This window comes from Chanodichthys erythropterus, chromosome 17 (assembly GCF_024489055.1).
Source record: "Chanodichthys erythropterus isolate Z2021 chromosome 17, ASM2448905v1, whole genome shotgun sequence".
Lineage (NCBI taxonomy): Eukaryota > Metazoa > Chordata > Actinopteri > Cypriniformes > Xenocyprididae > Chanodichthys > Chanodichthys erythropterus.
Genome location: NC_090237.1, coordinates 37659357 through 37681799, shown reverse-complemented (window position 1 = coordinate 37681799; position 22443 = coordinate 37659357). Strand labels below are relative to the sequence as shown.

General features: G+C 40.8%; 2 protein-coding genes across 2 annotated transcripts; both read left to right on the top strand.

Annotated features, from left to right (window-relative positions):
* Positions 1 to 511: 511 nt before the first annotated feature.
* On the top strand, positions 512 to 1459 carry LOC137004833 (olfactory receptor 6N1-like). The gene has a single exon (XM_067365484.1). It carries the CDS (start codon positions 512 to 514, stop codon positions 1457 to 1459), a length of 948 nt encoding a protein of 315 aa, XP_067221585.1.
* A 13837-nt stretch (positions 1460 to 15296) lies between these two features.
* Positions 15297 to 16286, top strand: LOC137004114 (olfactory receptor 52K1-like). The gene has a single exon (XM_067364296.1). The coding sequence runs from the start codon at positions 15297 to 15299 to the stop codon at positions 16284 to 16286; it is 990 nt and encodes a 329-aa protein (XP_067220397.1).
* Positions 16287 to 22443: the final 6157 nt, after the last annotated feature.

Here is a 22443-nt window from a genome sequence, read left to right as displayed (position 1 = left end):
CTTTAAGAGCTGCTGTGCAGCCACAAATTAGATACCAGTTATAATTGTAAAGCTGCTTTAACACAAGCTGCATTGTAAAAGTTCTATATAAATAAAGGTGACTTGACTTGACTGACATATTTATATATATATATATATATATATATATATATATATATATATATATATATATATATATATATATATATATAAAAAAGAAAAGCTTCTCAAGAGAGTAAGTGTTCACAAACAAGGAAGCTAGCATGAGACCAGTCTCCATATATATCACACCAGATCAACCTTTCACACAGCACTCTGTCAAATGTACGGAAAAGAGATTTTGGTAAGATTTTAATTATTTTAATTATTTCATTTGAAGAACCAGCGTATGCTGCCTTTAGCATACTAAACATATAACAAGACTGAATAGCTGACTATCTGATCATTTAAAATCATCCAACATTCAATTTAAAATGAACCTATTTTAGTGCATAATGATATCACTATCACAAGACTTTGCATATCATTCCAGATGCAGCCACCACTAGAGAATGAATCCATTGCCTTAGTATTTACACTCTCTGGACTAAATGAAACAATGGGAAACAGATTTGTGTTTTTTTCTTTGACTGCATTGTATTATCTATTAATTGTGTTGTGCAATGTAACCATAATTTACACTGTAATCTCGCAGAAGAGGCTTCATGAGCCAATGTATGTCTTTATATGTAATTTGTGTATAAATGGACTTTTTGGTACTGCTGGATTCTACCCTAAATTCATGTATGATTTATTATCCCAGTATCATGTGATTTCTTATGCTGGATGTCTGATTCAGATATTTGTCATTTATTCATCTGTTCTGTGTGATTTTTCAACATTAACAGTGATGGCATATGACAGATATGTGGCAATATGTAAACCGCTGGAGTATCATTCAATAATGACCAATCAGAGGGTTCTTGAATGTATCCTTTTCTGCTGGCTTTCTCCATTTTTTTGCATGTGTGTTGGAGTTGTATTAACATCAAGACTAAAATTATGTGGCTCTATTATTGAAAAGCTATATTGTGAGAATTGGTCAGTTGTTAAACTTTCCTGTGTTTCTACAATAGTAAATAATGTGATTGGGTATGTAATCATTATTATATATTTTGGACATGCAGTACTGATATTTTGCTCATACATTCACTTGATTGGAAAGTGCAGGAAGTCAAAAGAGGGCAAGCATAAATTCATACAAACATGTGTACCACATCTTCTTGCACTGCTCAATGTGACTGTTGCATTGCTGTTTGACGTGCTGTACACTCGTTATGGTTCAAAGAATTTGCCACAAGATTTGCGTAATTTCATGGCTCTAGAATTTTTACTCATACCACCTATTTTAAACCCCCTCATTTATGGACTAAATCTGACAAGACTACGGAAGCAAGTCATGGGAGTGTTTTTCAAAACAAAAGTGGAAATATCGGATTGAATTAATCACAAACAAAGATTTTTATTATCTTAAATATTAAACAACTTGTATTAATGTAAATTGTTTTATTTTATTCAAAACAATGTACAAATTGTAATAGCTAGTAGCTTTTTCCTTTTCAGCCATATCATAGGAATTTGCCATATATTGTTTTGTTTGGGTTTTTTTTGTATGAAAACATAAAATGATGTAGGCCAACACGTATTTTTATGCTTCGTTGATATGTATTTAACTAGATGGATTTAGCCTAACTTTCATACATGTTAATGAATTTAAAAATGAATGTAATTGTAATTATGTTTTGAAAACTAGTGGGGCAAAAGTCAGGAATGAGATTGGCCTCAATTTTATGTTTTTAGTATTGGTCTCTGTACTGTATTGCTAGATAACAGTTAAAGTGATATGCTCAGTGCATCCCAAGATTAAAATATACTGCCTGCCTATAATGGTCTGCATTTATAAATGAAACAAACTTAAACATGTTCAAAATCATTTTTGATGTTTTACAGTTGTGTATACCCTAGCGAAAAAAAAAAATAGTATACTTAAGCACAATTTATTCCTATGTACTTTAGTTTAACTAAATGTATTTGTGGCATGCTATAAATTGGTATGCTTAAAGTCTTCTATATTGGAACTCATTTTTTACTAAATGCATTTTAGTTGTAAAAAAGCAGTGCTGAACATTTTCTTCATTTTCATTGAAATTAAATGCCTTTCTGATGTGATATGTAATGGGGAAAAAGGAGAATAGCAAGCTTGGCAGAAGGCGGATTCAAACCCAGTCAATTGCATCACAAATTAATTCTCCGCACCCAACACACTACTGCCTACACCACTGCAGCCACAGGAACCTGTTCCAATTTTAACCTGGTCTGACATTGGTGGGCGAAGCTACTGTAAATTTGTACTTAGTAATAGACACTCCGAATAATCTTGTTTTCCATTTGCATTAAGATTATTTTTATTACCAAACTGGTAGATATTGATAAGTTTACTTGAGTAAAATGCACTTAATTCAGATCCCCCAGGAAACAAGACTAAATATCTTATATCATTTTCTTATATGCAAAATTCATCTTGATTTAAGAATTTTTAGATATTTGTACTTTGAATGATTAGCGTCGCACACCTGTAGGTGATAGATAGGTGCGTAGGAAAGAAGACTAATAAAGTCAAAATTTGAAAAAACAAAAAAATGAATCCCGCACACTATCAACTTGCAAAACAATAAGAAAGACACTTTATTAGCAACGTTTCGATCGTAAGATCTTCATCAGGCATAAACATTGTATTCAAACTCCATTGTATTTAAAACATCATGAGTCACAAAGAATCATCAATATCCAATCAAGATCAGTGATTAAATAATCATTAACACCACATCACATTATTAACTCAACAATTATATAATAAAATGGAATATATATATATATAATAAGTCTGTGATATCATTAATAATACTCCTTTACATCTAATGATCATATTTCATAACATCACATTAAACAATGCTTCATCATTCATACCCCTAGGTGATAAAGTCTGAAGAGTAAAAATCCAGAACAATTCACGTTTCTGTAAGAGCAATTCAATATCGCCGCCTCTAGGTGGCACATTCACTTTTTCAATCCCACAGAAGCGTAAGGAAGAAACATCATGATTAAAAGATAAAAAATGGGCAGCGACTGGATAGTTAACATCTTTTCTTCTGATAGAACTTTTATGTTCGCTGATTCTTTGTTTCAATTGACGTGAAGTTTTTCCCACATAGCCCAAACCACAAGGACACCGAATCAGATAAACAACGTGTGTAGACGTACAAGTGATAACAGAACGAATCCCATATTTCTTCCCAGTTCTAGGATGACAAAAGAATGAAGTTTTTGTTGTATTGTTACACTGCGCACAGTTACCACAGCGATAATTTCCATTTTGTAGTGGACTAATTAATTTCTGAGAGGACCTAGCAATACTACTTTGAAAACGAGCGTGTACTAATTGATCTTTCAGATTTTTTGCTCGTTTAAATACAATCAATGGAGGGTGTCGGAAAATTGTACTCAGTTCGGGATCAGAGGATAATAAATACCAATATTTTTTAAAAATGGAATGTATCAAAAATGACTTTGAAGAATAGGTCGTAATAAAAGTAAAGGAATGCTTTTTCACTTTTCTTGACCTCTTTTTTAATAAATCAGAACGAGTCTTTTGAAAAGTAGTGCTGAATGCTTCGTCAATCCATTCAGAAGGATACCCTCTATCTAAAAATTTCTTTTTCATAATTTCCGATTTTTCAATAAAATCTGTATCTGAATGGCAAATTCTCCTCAATCTAAAAAACTGACTCTTGGGTAGACCCTTCTTCAAAGAAGTAGGATGGAAGCTGGTCGCAAGTAACAACGTGTTGCGATCAGTTTCTTTTGTAAACAAAGTTGTAATCAACTGACCTTCATTCTTTTGTACCCACATATCTAGAAAATGTACCCTAGAAACATTAACCTCCACAGTAAATTTCAAATCGTCAACAAAATCATTTAAAATGGACACAAATTCACAAACCTCATCATAGTCTCCCAAAAAAATACAAAATATATCATCAATGTATCTATACCATTTGATAATACGTGGACAAAAAGGATTTTTTTCAGAATTAAATACATAAAAATATTCAAAAAAACCCATAAACAAGTTGGCATAATTAGGGGCAAAGATAGAACCCATTGCAGTACCGCTGATCTGAAGAAAAAAATCCTTATCAAAACTGAAATAATTATATTTCAAAACATATGAAGCCATCTCAACAAGAAACTCTGAAGGTGGTGTGGCATCACCTCGTGCAGCAAGGTAATATCTAAGGGCATTAAGCCCTCTCTCATGTGAGATGTTTGTGTATAGACTGGTTATATCCAAAGTTAATAATAAAGAATCATCCGGTAAATCATGTAAATCAGAAATCTTATTAACAAAGTCAGTAGAATCCCTAATATAAGACGGTAAAGACTGAACATATGGTTTAATAAAAAAGTCAACATATTGGGATAAAGGAGATAGAAGTGAGTTCGTCTGTGCCACAATTGGTCGGCCTGGAGGGTCAATTAAACGCTTATGGATCTTAGGAAGAGTATAAAAAACAGGTCTAACCGGATGTTGGCAATATAAAAAGTTAAAATCCGATTGGGATATCCAGCCTTGTGTTTTCGCATTCTCTAAAAAAGAAAAAACCTCAGATTGATAGTGGCACGTAGGATCACTAGGCAGTTTCTTATAAAACCTAGAATTTTGTAACTGCGAGAGAATTTCATGTTGGTATTTAATCTTATTTTGAACTACAATAGCTCCTCCTTTATCCGCTGGTTTTATAATAATATTCGGATCATTCATCAATTCTGTCAGAGCTTTTTTCTCATTCAAAGAAAGATTATAAGACTTTTCTTTACTAACGGAGCAGGTTCTCATAACATCTTGTTCAACCAACCGACAAAAAGTATGAATAGTATGGTTCGACACATGTGGGCAAAAAGTACTCTTAGGTCTAAAGGGTGTAAGTCTATTAGATGAATCAGACACAGATTTAGAAAAAAAATATCGTAATTTCATCTGTCTAAAACATTTGAATAAATCAACCTTCAGGCCAAAAGCATTAACACCGCTCGTTGGAACAAATGACAGTCCTTTAGATAAAACCCCAATTTGGTCAATAGACAGTTCTTTTTCAGAAATATTAATTACCGTCTCTTTGAGAAGCTCCGAGTCCACGGTCGTAAGTTTCTTTGAGGTCCTCTCAGAAATTAATTAGTCCACTACAAAATGGAAATTATCGCTGTGGTAACTGTGCGCAGTGTAACAATACAACAAAAACTTCATTCTTTTGTCATCCTAGAACTGGGAAGAAATATGGGATTCGTTCTGTTATCACTTGTACGTCTACACACGTTGTTTATCTGATTCGGTGTCCTTGTGGTTTGGGCTATGTGGGAAAAACTTCACGTCAATTGAAACAAAGAATCAGCGAACATAAAAGTTCTATCAGAAGAAAAGATGTTAACTATCCAGTCGCTGCCCATTTTTTATCTTTTAATCATGATGTTTCTTCCTTACGCTTCTGTGGGATTGAAAAAGTGAATGTGCCACCTAGAGGCGGCGATATTGAATTGCTCTTACAGAAACGTGAATTGTTCTGGATTTTTACTCTTCAGACTTTATCACCTAGGGGTATGAATGATGAAGCATTGTTTAATGTGATGTTATGAAATATGATCATTAGATGTAAAGGAGTATTATTAATGATATCACAGACTTATTATATATATATATATTCCATTTTATTATATAATTGTTGAGTTAATAATGTGATGTGGTGTTAATGATTATTTAATCACTGATCTTGATTGGATATTGATGATTCTTTGTGATTCATGATGTTTTAAATACAATGGAGTTTGAATACAATGTTTATGCCTGACGAAGATCTTACGATCGAAACGTTGCTAATAAAGTGTCTTTCTTATTGTTTTGCAAGTTGATAGTGTGCGGGATTCATTTTTTTGTTTTTTAGATATTTGTACTTGAAATAGGACAAAAATATACTCAGTAAGAAAAGCATTTTTGTGTGATTGAATGAACTATTTAAACATCACTTGCACTTTAAAAAGGGGGAGGAGACCGAATAAAACCTGCTCCTGACCAGGTTAGGTTCACAGAGTAAGTTACCATGGTAACTGACTCTAAGTATCCACAAGTTTCCTACGCCCCATGAGGCCTTGCGTCAAACGTGGGAGCGTCTTCCGGTTCGAAGTAAACAAGCTGGACGTTACACTCATTCATTCAACAGTTGACAATCATTCAAGATTTAACGATCCAAACTTTCGAACGTTTGTTTTTTACTTAAAGATTTAAGATTCCGGCATCAATATTTGAACAATGTTTTACAATAAAAAAATGTTACAGTAATAGTAATGTAATAATTTATGTCAGGAGTGCACATCAATCATGCTAAATCTAACTGATATTTATATTGACATAAAAAGAAAACACAGACCTATTCAGTTGCGCCTGCTGCCATTTATTTGCGATCACAAGAACGCAAAAAAACAACTCCACTAAGGCTTTTAAATCCAAAGGCTTACATATTTAGAAATATATTGATAACATACCCTATGTTTATGTCACTTTTCTGAGCATTTCTATTTATTTTCCTCTAAATTATGCGATGATAGCTATCCGAGGATGTTTGCGCGATCTCTCCGTCTATCTATCCTGATCTTTTCAGCCAGAGCAATAGAGGGAGCTCATGACAACAGGAGTTATGAGTTATCGAGTTAACCGGAGTGTGTGAATCTGTGAAAGATACGCATTTGTCAGGAATCAACAGGCACAGGGAAGAGACAGATTGATAAAACATTAAACCAAATAAATACACGATTATAATCACATAAGAATTGACTTTGTTCCTCAAGCAGTCTCTGATATTTTCCATAAACGTGTGTATTTATTATTGCAATGGTTAACGTAAGTAGCCTTAGCATCGCATATATGACAGTGGAAACGCGACTGGCTCTGGCACGCACGACACGTTAGGAGTAAAATATCACATCATAAGGCTTTGGTGCATCAGTGACGGGTGAAGTACAGACAGCGGGTTGTTCAAGTATTGCAGGTGCTCTAGTCATGCAGCAGCACTTTTGTGGAAGGTCAGTAAAGTAAAGAGCAATTAAGGGCACGAAAAGTGTTTATTGTATTGTGATATTATTAACTAATAATGTAGTAAACTGAGATGTTGTCCCTGAGCACCGTAACGACATCTCTCATAAAGATTTGCAACTTCACAAAGTAAACAATGATCCAAAAAACACTTATGCTGCTTCCGCCGCCTCACCGGAAGTTGTACTCTTTTACAGTAGCGCCCCGCGGAAACAGGTGGATAAGTTACCTCTCTTTCAGAAACAGGCTTGACTTAACCTGCTTTCTCGGGTTTAACGTACCTCCCATTCTGAAATGGAAAACCCAGAGTTTCCCTCATTTCAGGGTTAACATACTCAGAGTTCTCACTTAACCTCCTTTCTGAAACGGGCCATAGGAAGTTACTCCACCCAGGATCGCTTAGAGCACCTTTAACTGATGCATCCTTGCATATTTCTGCACACAAAGTTCCTCCACATAAATTATTCATTACATGGGAGACACTATATGAGCTGTATAGATATTTCTTCATGATCTTGACACCTCAGTGTAAAATCTAGGAGAAATGAAAGGCTCACAGACTTATATGTGGAGCAGCAGAGGAGGCAGATTTTAAATAACACCTGTCTCAACTCACTCTCTGAACTAGACACTCTTAAAGGTGCCCTAGAGGTGCCTTTTCAAAAGATGTAATATTAGTCTAAGGTGTCCCCTGAATGTGTCTGTGAAGTTCCCCCGGCCCCGCGAGCTCTCAACTGCCTTAAACAGCAAACACAAAGTTCACACAGCTAATATAACCCTGAAAATGGACCTTTACAAAGTGTTCATCATGCATACATCGATTTCTGTGAGTATAGTATTGATTTGGATGTTTACATTTGATTCTGAATGAGTTTGAGGCTGTGCTCCGTGGCTAACGGGCTAATGCTACACCGTTGGAGAGATTTATAAAGAATGAAGTTGTGTTTATGAATTATACAGACTGCAAGTGTTTAAAAATGAAAATAGCGACGGCTCTCTTGTCTCTGTGAATACAGTGATAACCGATGGTAACTTTAACCACATTTAACAGTACATTAGCAATAACAAAATGTTTAGAAAGACAGTTTACAAATATCACTAAAAATATCATGTTTTCAATGATCATGTCAGTTATTATTGCTCCATCTGCCATTTTTCGCTATTGTTCTTGCTTGCTTACCTAGTCTGATGATTCAGCTGTGCACAGATCCAGACGTTAATACTGGCTGCCCTTGTCTAATGCCTTGAACATGAGCTGGCATATGCAAATATTGGGGGCGTACATATTAATGATCCCGACTGTTACGTAACAGTCTGTGTTATGTTGAGATTCGCCTGTTCTTTGGAGGTCTTTTAAACAAATGAGATTTATATAAGAAGGAGGAAACAATGGAGTTTGAGACTCACTGTATGTAATTTCCATGTACTGAATTCTTGTTCCCATTCAGTCGGTCACGTTCGACGTACGTCGGACAGACCGACGAATAGGAATCTCGCTAGAGAGGCCAATCTACTTCGAGTGTAACTAAACGAGCCAATGCACATTGGCATGCAATCATATGCATCAGCTGCTCGCCTCGCAGCGCGGGTATATAATGAGCAGCAGGTGCGTTGCATCTTCAGCTTTTCGCTTCGGAGCCGAACGGTGTTGTTCCTGTTCTCTGCAAGCGAGTGTCTGCTAGAAGACGAGTCAAGCTTTTGGTTGAACTTCTCTTTTTTTCCGAGTGCGGGCGAACAGCACAGCAGCGGGGTCGACGTCCTCTCTTTTTCTGTTTCGTTTGCCGTTTTTGAGCAAATAGCTGTTTGACAGCGTCAGAAGGCTGTTCTCACGGCCGGTACGGTGCGCTTTTGAGCGCTGAAAAGCCGTTTTTACGGCTGGTAAGAGTGAGTGCCTTCAAAGAGAGAGAAAGCACATGACAGGCTGCACACAATCCCTGTCTGTGTTGCGGTGGCCGTTCCCCTGCGTGCTTCAGCACTTCTAAAAGAGTAAAGTCCCTGAAAGAGCTTACACAAGTAGATTCGCGTCTTTTTAAAGACGACATCCTGCTTGTGTTTCTGGATGCGATCGTTCCTGTCCTCACTGACGGCCACGATCACCGTTTCGCATGTCTGGGCGCGTGCTGAAATGATGATCGTGGGTGTTCATGTTTTCATATGAGAACATGATCACGTCGACACGCCGGTCGTGACTCTTCTTTCTCCGGGAAGCTTGAGTCCCCTCTGTTGTTGGCCAGCTGCCGCTTGTGTGTAAAAGCACAGCCGCGGCTCTGCCCGACACTCTGGGAGACCGCGGAGATCAGCGAGAGCAAACCTCTCGCTCCTCTGCGTGTCGTGTGCCGTCGAGCTGCCGGGCTGCAGCGCGGGTTGTCACGGCAACCCAGCGCTCGCTCGGCGCTCTAGATGCGCGGTTCCCTTGCGTAATCTCCATTGTAGCGCCCTCTCTGGTGCACCAGAAGAGGTCTACTTTGCTGATATGGCTTGGGTGACATGAGGTTGAGGGGTTCCTTCGGGGAACCAACCCCCTAGGGCCCCTCCCTCTCTAGCGCATTGCAAGCTGTGCAGTTTCTGGATTGGATTGCTGGTCCTTTTCATAGGGGAACCTAGCATTTCATTCAGAGCTCCAGCTGAGGGACAGACGTCGATTGCAGCATCGGAGAGAGTGCTGTTATGCTCTGGAAATGAGGGTGACGCTGCCCACTGTAATGGTGTGTGCTTATGCTGACTCAGATTCAGAGTTTACAGCCATGCTTTCCTGGGTCTTCCAGATGTGCATGGAAAACTTGGCAGTATGGGGGTATATTGGTGCCATAAATATGGAATGCCAAAGGTGCCAATCTGCATAAGTTTTTCCTCTCTCACTACCCTCTTGGATGGGGTGGCTGTACACAGACCACACCCACCCTGCATGTGAGGCCAAGGCACTCTTTTTGCATGAGGGTAGTTCTGTGCTGGGGTTGAGCTGCGCTTGTTGACTAACCGTGATCAAAGTCACGGCGCAGGCCCTCAGCCAGACGATGTCCACCTCCGTGGTCCAGAAGTGCCCCCTGGCTTACCTTGTGAGGTGTGAGAGGTTGTCAAGCTAAATGCTTTCTCAATGCTCCCATCTTACGAGGTGGCCTTTCGGTGACACTGTCGAGGACTGAGCCCAGCGGTTCTCCTCAGTTAGTAGCGGATAGGGGAGCTTCCCATGACAAACCATTGAGTTCCTCTTGGGCCGCCCCTCAGTCTGCTCGTCGCCAAGGGTGTCGTCCCCTGCAAGAAACTCCGGCCCAGCAGGCTCTGCTGTATCCATTGCGGGGAGATGACGCCTCCCGTCTCTGCAGCTGTTTAACTGGTTGGTGAGAATCACCCCTGAGACGGGCGACCCAGAGATGGGTGGGGCTGCTCTTCCTCCCCTGGAGGAGGGCCAGGTGGTAAATCCTTTATTGGGTTTGTTTCTGTTCCGCCACTGACCCAAGAGGCAGCGGTACCCAAATTTTAAAGAGCAGTTCCTCCATTTCCAGGTCTGAAGAGGGTTTGGAGAGCAGTGGGAGGAGAAAAACCTCACCACTCTCATCCCCCTCTTCTGTCGCCAGCGGACAGCAGCGAGCAGCGGGCAGCCAAAGCCTCGACTGCTCCCTCTGTCCATCCGAGGAGCCAGGTAAGTGTTGCCTAGCACACTGTGACGCCGCTTCGGGCCGCCTCACAAAGAGAGCCCCCCGAGCCGCGTCCCTGTGTTCCACCTCGCTGCCCTGCTGCGGGTACACCGGTGGTCCCTTTGGTCCTGCTTGTACGGTCTCTGCGAGCCGGGTTAGCGCTCCCCAGTCCGTCTCGCTGGCTCCTTCGGACCATCAGGGTCGGCTTTGCGATTCAGTTCGCCCGGCTTCCCCCCCCCCCAAGTTCAGGGACGTCCTCTTCACTACAGTGAAAGATGCCCCTGTCCTGCGGGCGGAGATCGCAGTCCTACTGGCGAAGGACGCGATAGAGCCGGTCCCTCCAGCCGATTTGAGGTCGGGGTTCTACAGCCCCTACTTCATTGTACCCAGGAAAAGCGGCGGGTTACGACCGATCTTGGACCTGCGAGTTTTGAATCGGAGCCTCCACAACCTACCATTCAAAATGCTCACGCAGAAACGCATTTTCGAGTGCATCCGTCCCCGAGATTGGTTTGCAGCGATTGACCTGAAGGACGCGTACTTCCATGTTTCAATTCTTCCGCGACACAGGCCATTCCTGAGATTCGCGTTCGAAGGTCGAGCATATCAGTACAGAGTCCTACCCTTCGGGCTGGCCCTGTCTCCCCGCGTCTTCACGAAAGTCGTGGAGGGAGCCCTTGTTCCCATGAGAGAACGGGGTGTTCGCATTCTCAACTATCTCGACGACTGGCTCATTCTAGCACAGTCCCGGGATCAGTTGTGCAAACACAGGGATTTGGTGCTCAGACACCTCAGCCTGTTGGGGCTTCAGGTCAACTGGGAAAAGAGCAAACTCGCCCCGGTGCAGAGGATCTCTTTTCTCGGTATGGAGTTGGATTCGGTCGAGCAGATAGCACGCCTCACAGAGGAACGTGCTCGGTCAGTGTTGAACTGCCTGAATACATTCAATGGCAGGACAGCGGTCCCACTGAAGTTCTTTCAGAGGCTCCTGGGGCATATGGCGGCTGCTGCGGCTGTAACACCGCTCGGTCTGCTTCATATGAGACCGCTTCAGCACTGGCTTCACGGCCGAGTCCCGAGATGGGCGTGGCAGTGCGGCACATTCCGGGTGCCAATCACTCAGGAGTGCCGCCGAACCTTCAGTCAGTGGTCGGACCCCTTGTTTCTTCGGGCAGGAGTGCCCCTAGAACAGGTGTCCCGGCATGCTGTGGTGTTCACAGATGCTTCTGCCACCGGCTGGGGTGCCACGTAATACGGGCATGCAGTCTCAGGGGTTTGGACGGGACCCCATCTGCATTGGCACATCAATTGCCTCGAGTTGCTGGCAGTACGCCTTGCTCTGAGCCGCCTCAAAGGCCTGCTTCAGGGCAAGCATGTACTGGTCCGTATGGACAACACTGCGACCGTTGCGTACATCAACCGTCAAGGTGGTCTACGCTCCTGTCGCATGTCACAACTCGCCCGCCATCTCCTCCTGTGGAGTCGGAAGCATCTGAGGTCGCTTCGCGCCATTCATGTCTCCGGTGTGCTCAACCGTGTGGCCGACGAGCTATCACGAGCTGCGCTGCCAGGAGAGTGGCGACTCCACCCCCAGGTGGTTCAGCTGATCTGGAGAGAATTTGGAAAGGCTCAGGTAGACCTGTTTGCCTCACCAGAAACCTCCCACTGCCAGTTGTTTTACTCTCTGACCGAGGGGACACTCGGGACAGATGCACTGGCTCACAGCTGGCCCCGGGACCTGCGCAAATATGCGTTTCCCCCAGTGAGCCTACTTGCACAGACCCTGTGCAAAGTCAGGGAGGACGAGGAGCAGGTCTTGTTAGTTGCGCCTTACTGGCCCAACCGGACCTGGTTCCCAGAACTCTCACTCCTCGCGACAGCCCCTCCCTGGCCCATCCCTCTGAGGAAAGACCTTCTTTCTCAGAGACGGGGCACTCTTTGGCACCCGCGTCCAGACCTCTGGAAACTCCATGTCTGGTCCCTTGGACGGGATGCGGAGGTTCTAGGTGACTTACCCCCTGAGGTACTTAACACCATCACTTCGGCACGTGCACTGTCTACGAGACGTGCTTACGCCTCCAAAGTGGAACCTGTTCGTCGAGTGGTGCTCTTCTCGCCGGGAAGACCCCCGAAGATGCTCGATCAGAGTCGTGCTTTCCTTCTTGCAGTAGGGTTGGAGCGTAGGCTGTCCCCCCTCCACCCTCAAAAGTCCATACTGCTGCTATATCCGCTTACCACGACCACTTAGATGGCAAATCTGTTGGTCAGCACGACCTGGTCATCAGGTTCCTTAGGGGGGGCGAGACGGTTAAATCCTTCTCATCCCCTCTCCATACCCTCTTGGGACCTCACTCTGGTGCTGAGAGCACTTCAGATTGCTCCCTTTGAGCCTTTGCTGTCAGCAGACTTAAAGATTCTGTCTATGAAGACTTTGCTGCTGGTGGCATTGGCCTCCATCAAGAGGGTAGGGGACCTGCAGTCATTTTCGGTCGACGAATCGTGCCTGGAGTTCGGGCCGGGTGATAGCCACGTGGTACTAAGACCCCGGCCTGGCTATGTGCCCAAGGTTCCTACCACTCCCTTCAGGGACCAGGTGGTGAGCCTGCAAGCGCTGCCCTCGGAGGAGGCAGACCCAGCCCTGGCTTTACTCTGTCCAGTCCGCGCTTTGCGACTGTACATAGACAGAACCTAAAGCCTCAGGACCTCAGACCAGCTCTTGTCTGTTATGGAGGCCAGCAGAAGGGAAAGGCTGTCTCCAAGCAGAGGATGGCCCACTGGATAGTGGATGCCATCGCCCTGGCTTACCAAGCTCAGGGTGTGCCCTGCCCGCTCAGGTTGCATGCTCACTCCACGAGAGGTGTCGCATCCTAAACGAAGCCCGTGTCTTTCCCTCTGGGAGAACCTACCCTTCATCGGGTTGGAGTCACCACAGCTCTTCCATATGTAGCACAGCCCTTCAGGGTTAGTCCATATGTACTTCTCCACATAACTCCTTCGGGGAAGGATGTGGCTTCCGCAGCGTTCCTTCCCAGCGAAGGGTACGCTTTCCCAGCGTTATCCAATAGTCTCACTGAATGGGTTTTGGGGAACAGCAGTGATCGACTCTCTCTGTGTTAGCCCTGTCCCACCATCCTCAGGCAAGGGGGTTCAGGTGGCTTACAACAGAGCGCTGGAAGGGGGCAGCTCCTGTGGCGCTTTGGTAGGGATTCCTATTCGTCGGTCTGTCCGACGTACGTCGAACGTGACCGACTGAATGGGAACGTCTTGGTTACAAAGGTAACCCTCGTTCCCTGAAGGAGGGAACGGAGACGTACGTCCCGTCGCCACAGTCGCTGTACCCCGCTGATGCTGCCGCCTATCCGGTTCGGCTCCTCAGCGAAAACCTGAAGATGCAACGCACCTGCTGCTCATTATATACCCGCGCTGCGAGGCGAGCAGCTGATGCATATGATTGCATGCCAATGTGCATTGGCTCGTTTAGTTACACTCGAAGTAGATTGGCCTCTCTAGCGAGATTCCTATTCGTCGGTCTGTCCGACGTACGTCTCCGTTCCCTCCTTCAGGGAACGAGGGTTACCTTTGTAACCGAGACGTTATTCAACTATGCCGACGTAAATTCAATTTTTGAATCTAGGGCACCTTTAATATGCTCTGTCAGGTCGGAAGCGGCAGCAGTGTGGCTTTCCTAAACCAACATGAGACCAATGGTGTTTAATAAATCTCTATTCAGATTGGAAGAATTTGCTCTATTTACTTTTTTCTTTTTTCTTTTTTTTTTTTTTTGGTTGAAATAAAAAAAATTCTCATCTATATATTTTTTTTCTTATATTTTTCAATGATTCAGTGACATTACAAAGCTGTTTTGCAAATTATTTATATTTTTCCGTTTTATCATTTTTAGTGAAAATACTTGGTAGTCAGATTTTTTTTTTAATGGCTGAAAGGGGGGCACGACCAAAAAAAAATTGAGAGCCACGTGCGTGATGGTACTTGAGTTCAGTACGCTCAGGGCATTCTCTATTGCATCAACTCCATGACGCCATATCGAAGTTCCACTTTGAAAGGGAAATAACTTAAACAAGTCTTTCTTTCTTTCTTTCTTTCTTTCTTTCTTTCTTTCTTTCTTTCTTTCTTTCTTTCTTTCTTTCTTTCTTTCTTTCTTTCTTTCTTTCTTTCTTTCTTTCTTTCCAGAGCAGTGTGTAACATAAAATATTTTATTGTTTTTTTACACTTTCTTCCAACATTTATATTATTATTATTTAGTTGGGGAAAAAATTAGAGTAGGGCCTTTCAGCAGATGACATCCACAAGGGGTGGGCCTTGTAGAATAAAGCAATATAAAGCTCAGTACAGCAGCTCAGATTCTAAGAAGACAAGAGATAAAGAGTGGGTAAATAGATATGTCACAATATTATCATTCAATTAATACTGTATACTGTATGTTTGTTCTAGAGTAAAATGCCTTTCTTTCTCTTCTACAGAAAAAAAAAAGAAAAAAAAAAATGATTCTGCCAAGTTTGAACATCACTCTGATTTTTACCAGTTATGGACCATCTGGTGCACTTAATTATGGAGTTTTTTTAATCTCTCTTGCAGTCTATCTTACAACTGTTTTTGCAAATGTAACACTGATGCTGGTGATCTGCTTGGACACATCTCTCCATAAGCCCATGTACATATTTTTATTCAACCTGGCTATTAATGGACTAATCGGATCATCCGCTGTACTTCCTAAAATAATGGAGAATCTTGTTGATGAGTTAAAAGATATACTGTATACTGACTGTATTCTTCAAGTATTTTTTATTAATGTTTATGCAACATGTGCTTATGCAATACTGACACTTATGGCATATGACAGGTATGTTTCAATTTGCAAGCCTCTACAATATCACAATATCATGACTCCCGCCAAAATTAGACTTCTGCTTTTTATTGTGTACTGTGTTCCTATCTGCACTTTAGCTGTACAGGTGTTTCTTACGTCGAGGTTGCCTGTGTGCAGGTATACAATAAACAAGTTGTTTTGTGACAATTTGGCCGTTGTTAATCTCTCCTGTGTCAAAAATACCTGGGGAGATCTGTATGGCATATGTCTGGTAATTGCTTTTGTTGTTCTACCTCTAATCTTTGTAATCTTATCATATGTGCAGATATTATTTGTCTCTTTGAAAGCATCAGTAAATGCCCGAAAGAAGGCTCTAAAAACATGTACACCACACTTGATTACTTTTATTAATTTTTCATTGGCCTCTCTTTTTTCTGTGATATACAATCGATTTAATTTTAGTCTTTCAAAAGAAGTTAATGTGTTTATGTCGATTCATTTTATTCTGATCCCTCCACTTCTACATCCACTTATTTATGGAATCAGAACAAAGGAGATCAGCAATAGCCTCAAAAAAATATTACAAAGAAAAATACTTGCACTTGGATTTAACGTAAAGACTGAACAAATGTGTAATGATGCACTTTTTATTTCTACTAAATAAATGGCAAGGCCTATATGAAAACTTTTGACGTTAGAGTTGGAATCTGAAATTGTGTATGTGTAACTGATATGTACATAAATATTATTTACATTGGTTAATGCAAATAATCCACTTCAAATTACCTTGAATTTCAGAAAATATAGACATAGTGTGCTTGCGACTATTTATGTATTTGTTTTTTTTTTATTATATTGATGTTGTAGCCTTTTTATAAGCAAATGCATGTTTATATATACATACTGTGTATATATATATATATATATATATATATATACACACAAATACAGATTCCTTCTCTTATGTAGTTTTATTTAAAAAAAAATGTTAAATAGAAAATGTTATTCAGATTTTTATTCAGGAGAACAGGATAAAAAAAGAATGTTAAACAATTATTTACAGATTGGGGGGTTAAATATTTGACATAGTGTCAACTAAGTGTGTGTGGTGTATTAACTCACTGATTAATTGTTTTAGCTGCAATAACTGTGTAACATTATTATCAAAGGAACAAATACTGTTTTGGGAAGGTATATTTTAAATGCACTTGGTTCAATAATCTGAGGGGGCTCTGGCAGCAGAAGAAAACACAGCCACATATCATTTTTTTTTCATTATAAGAACCATCATTTGTCCTAATGTCATTGGATTCATTATCTATGCTGTGACCAGGTGCATAGACAAGGAATAAGTTATAAGTACAGAGTTTGAACTCCGCTTGGCTGATAATTTTTCCTGTCAGATGATCAAGAATCAAGAATGTGGTTGAGAATTTTAACCATTTTAAGTGCATCTTAATCTTAGCTGCTGCCTAAACTATATGTGAATGATACAGTTGGTATAGGACACTAACTCCCAAGAGGAGTTCTCAGTTGTTCAAAAAGAAAAACAAAACTAAACAAAACAAAATATGCCTATATATGTATATATATATATATATATATATATATATATATATATATATATATATATATATATATATATATATATATATATTATACATGATGTTGGTATCCTTGTAAAGATAAAACATAATTGATGTAATTTCCTTTAATGGCAGGATTATGTCTGATGTATTGTATGTATTAACAACAACAACAACAAAAATGCTTATAATGTCATGCTTGTTATGGGATTCAAACTCGGCCATCAAAACCCAATCCACGCCACACTGAAGCAGAAGTTGAACTATTCTACAACAACAAATTATATGTATCTTGATCTTCAAAAAAAATTCTCTGATGCTTAATGTGTCATGCCAATGTGCTCATGTTAACTTGTGCTCACACTGATAGCTTTATCTGAATACATTGTATGACACTTAATGACATGTTCTTGTCATTGTTCTAAAATTCAAGATTATTGAAACATACAATCATAAATTTGGTTTAATCACCATAACACAACTGTATGATCTTATGTCTTATGTAGTACTTAGAACAATCAGTTAGTTCAGTAGCAAACAAATGCAAGATTTCAGATCACCCTTGTTGCCGAGTCAAAGATGTTACAGTAATACTAGCTACAGTTGCCATATTAGAAAATACATTTTCATTACATAATGCACATAAATGACATAAAACTTGTAATGTTTGCAATGATATCTATCCAGTGTGTTATCAAAAGATGTGATAAAGGCATGGCCATATGACATGACCATGAGTTTTTGTGCTAGAACAGAGTATGCTGTCAATTTATTAAATGTTCCCACTGCACCAATCTATCAAATTCTGAATCAACAGTTAGCCTATGTGCCTAATCTGTCTCTCTCCTTCTGATGTATCTCTGATTAATCTTATGGTTACAGTCATTGATCATTGATCTGATTTGTAGATTTGCTGCTGGGTCTTATAGTGTTACAGTAAACATCAGATATAACTCATTTTGGGTACATAAAACGGGCAATCTTTGGTCTTATTAATCAATTACTTGTTCTTGAGCAAATCAAATTGGGCTATGTTACAATTAATAATTTAATATTAAGGCTATATTTAACTTGCATCCTGTAGAGCACTACTTTTGTACATTTGACTGAATTGTAAAATTGTGTTTATTTCCTGTTGTAATTTGAGAATGGTAATCAACTGCTGTACGATGATTATTAAGTTTCAAACATGTACCTTTTGTGTCAATGCATTCAGTTTGAGGCTATCAGCATGACGTGAGGCAAGTTAACATGGGCACATCATGAAACATTAAGCTACAGAGAAGCTTATTTGAAGATCAAGATCCATTCAAATATGAATGGATGCTGTAAAAGAGCTAAACTTGATAGGATGCCCCGATGTGTTGATTGCATTTAGATAAGTTGGATACATAGAGAAGTTGGAATCCTGTAACCAGCATGACTTTATGAGCATTTTTTGTTTGTTTGTTTTACTTCTGCCGTTAAAAGTAATGACATCACTTATGTTTTATCTTTACAATGATACGAACATCATGCAGTAAAACATGTAATTGTAATGATCACATTGCGCAGGTTTTTCTGAACTGATGAATCTGTGACCGATCATTCACATCTGGCATAACGTCACAACTTAAAGGTGCCCTAGAATTGAAAACTGAATTTACCTCAGCATAGTTAAATAATTAGAGTTCTGTACATGGAAATGACATACAGTGAGTCTCAAACACCATTGTTTCCTCCTTCTTATGTAAATTTGATTTGTGCAAAAGACCTCTGAAGAACAGGCGAATCTCAACATAACACCGACTTTGACGCAACAGTCGGGATCATTAATATGTACGCCCCAACTTTTGCATATGCCAGCCCATGTTCAGGGCATTAGACATGCCAGTATTAACGTCTGGAGCAGAAGAGAGCTCAATCAACAGACTTTATGCGGGCAAGTAAGCAAGGACAATAGCAAAAAATGGCAGATGGAGCATTAATGAATATAAAGTTCAGTCATGAAACTCTATCAATCGCTGATTGGTTCTTTCAGTACTGCGACACCAACCAATCGGAGGTACTTCCTCATTTACGTGGCTTTTATTTATACTGTATCCTAGCTGCAATCAGCACGCCGCGCAATATGAGAACTCCTATAATATTCTTCTTCTTCTTGTCTACAATCTACCTACTTGGAATTATGTCTTATCTGGAGGTTGATGAGGTAGATCAAGCATACAATCCAAATCCAGATCCAGATCCCAATTCTGATACAGAGAACCCAAATTCTCCTTCCACCGAAACGATCCAGACCAGCCTCCCACAGCTCTATACGCTGGAGCGTTCGTCTGGCACAATGCCAGGTTTCTATCAATGACTGGCCAGTACATAAGATTCTGGAATACCTCTTCAATTGGAACATCACGCCTAAAACTGGTTTATCCCACCAAGAACTTTTTGCTCTCTTCCTCTCAGTTCCCGAAGTAGCTCCAAGCCAGCTTCTTCCTCCTCCTCCATCAAGCCCTGCACCGGCCAAAGCTAAGGCCAAGCACAAGAATATAACTCCAACTGCCGCTACTCTTCCAGCAAAAAGGTCCCACAGCGACCCTTTGGATGACAACGATCCCGTACTTTCTGTTCTCCTTCAAATCAGGGACTCCATCGGGAAACTGGAGAACAGAGTCTCAACTCTGGAAAAGAACAGCCCTTCTCCTTCGACATTCAGTGCACCTCTGACAGACCATACGCATCATAGTGCATCGATTCATCTCCACGGCACACCCTCGCCTTGGCGCTGCCAGCTCCACCAAACGGGTCTCCGTTCATTTCTCCAGCAGCAGCAATCCCTCACAACCAGATCATTTCAGGTAACGATATAAATCTGGTAAAAATCCTGCTTTACTCTAATAATGCAATTGATAAACGCATCGTTGATTGTGGAGACATTTCTGTTGTCGTTAAAGATTGCGACCCAAGACTGTCCAAAAGTTTGTCTCTAGCCGAATTCAACGTAGCTCTCGGCGTTTACAGGGACACTTTGTGCAAAGTTTTCCCAGATAGAAGAGCCGAACTACACACCTATCTCGCCATCACATCTCATCTACGAATACCATAAATCTTTTTCAGCGAAAGCAGCTTTGTATATCTCCCGTTTCAACCAAAAAATTGACTGGTCAGGTATAGACCTCGAACTGATCAGCTGGCACTTCACCGGCCACAGAGCGATTGCAGCTCCTTCTCTCACACTGAAAGCTTATGCCCCAGAACGGCATACCTTCAAGCCCAGCGAAGTTTCAACATTCCTGCAAAAACTTCTACAGGCACAAAAAACATTTTTCACTCTAAACAGGTGAATGATACATTTAAATATGCTGTTCCTTTATGTATTAACTTTAATGAATCAGTGTGCCCTTACACCAAAAGTAGATTTCTTCACTGCTGTTCTTTGTGTGGCAACAGTCATCCTAGAAGTGCTTGTCCCCGCAGGACCAAGAACCTGCAACATGGCAAAAGATGAATAAACATCCTTCTACCCCTGTCAATGTGAAAGAACTGTCTAAAAATGTAAGTTCTCATCCAAATCATTGTTGGGTTAATTTCCTCATTACAGGTCTAACTCAAGGTTTTCTAGATGGTCTCAGTCTAATTCCCTCCACCATTTACATATGCAAAAATTTACTGTCAGCCCTGAAAAAACCCGAAATTGTGGACAATCTAATTAAAAAAGAATGAGATAAAGGCTATCTAACAGGTCCTTTTAGTAAATCTCCATTTCCTTCCTTCCGCATAAACCCTATAGGCATTCAATTCATCAAAACAGCAGGTTAAGGCGCCTGGTTAAGCAAAGCAGACATAACAGACGCATTTAAAATCATGCCGCTACATCCTTCTCAACGGCACCTTTTCGGTGTCAGATGGAGATCTAAAATGTACTTTGCAGTGCTTTTAACTTTTGGCTGCCGCAGTAGGCCTAAGATTTTCGATTGTCTCTCGGAAGCTTTATGCTGGATTCTGCTAAACAAATGTAAACTCCTATTCGTTTTACGACTTAGACAATTTTCTCGTGGTCGATTTTCCCAACTCCCCAGCTGATCGCTCTCTATCTAAACTCAGAAGAATTTTTTCCAAATTAAAAATTCCTTTGTCTAAAGAAAAAACAATTGGTCCATCTACTCATCTTGAATTTTTAGGCATCATATTGGATAGCAAAACAATGCAAGCATCCCTTCCAGAAGAAAAGCTCTGACGCATTCACCAAATTATCTCTGAATTCCAGGCTGTTCGAGCTCTTTTGAAACGAGACATGCTGTCCTATTAGGTCACTTTCATTTCACCATGTGAATTATCCCTCATGGTCGTGCTTTCATATCCAGACTCTTAGATTTGTCAAAAACCATTACCAAGCTACATGATCTAATCACGCTAGGCGAAGGATGTCTTTCTGAATTACGTATCTTTTCTTTTACAACAACACTTTTGAAACTTCTATCTCCCTTCAATTTTTCACAGACGCTTCTCCATCCATAGGTTTCGGGGGGATGTTCGGGAACAAGTGGTTCACGCACAAATGGCCTTCCAAAATCCTTAACCTTGCATCTGATAAAAAATCTACTGTGCTATTCGAAATCTACCCCATTGTTATCTCATGTTTACTCTGGGAAAACGAATGGTCTAGGAAAAAGATCACCGTTCTCTGTGATACCCAAGCTACTGTAGAAATAATCAACAGAAGCCGTTCAGCTATTCCTCTCATCAATCGTTTAATCAGACGCCTTATCTGGATTAGTATCACAAAGAATTTAATCCTTATAGCCACATTTATTCCAGGTTTTTTACAATAACAAAGCTGACGCTCTTTCCCATTTTAAATTTCAGGAATTTCAATCCCTCTGATCAGACGCCCTTCCTTTCAGCACTCCATGCCTTCCTTTTTGCCTAAAGATTTTAGATTGAATAGTCTCGCCTCATATCTGGCGGAAGCAAAATAACTTATGAGAAAGGGAATGACTAAATCTACCCTTAAACCTTACGACTCAGCATGGTCTCATTTTTCTATGTTTTGTGCCGCTTTCGCTTTCTCCCCTTTTCCAACAAATTACAAAGTGCTAGCCGCCTTCATGGTCTACTGTTTTAATTCCTGCAAATTACAACCCCCTTCCATCAAAGCTACACTGGCAGGCATTCAGTTCCATCTTCCAACCCGGCGCACCAAGCCTCTTCAAACATCCCGCTATTCGTCTGCTATTGAACGGTATCGTGAAGACTTCT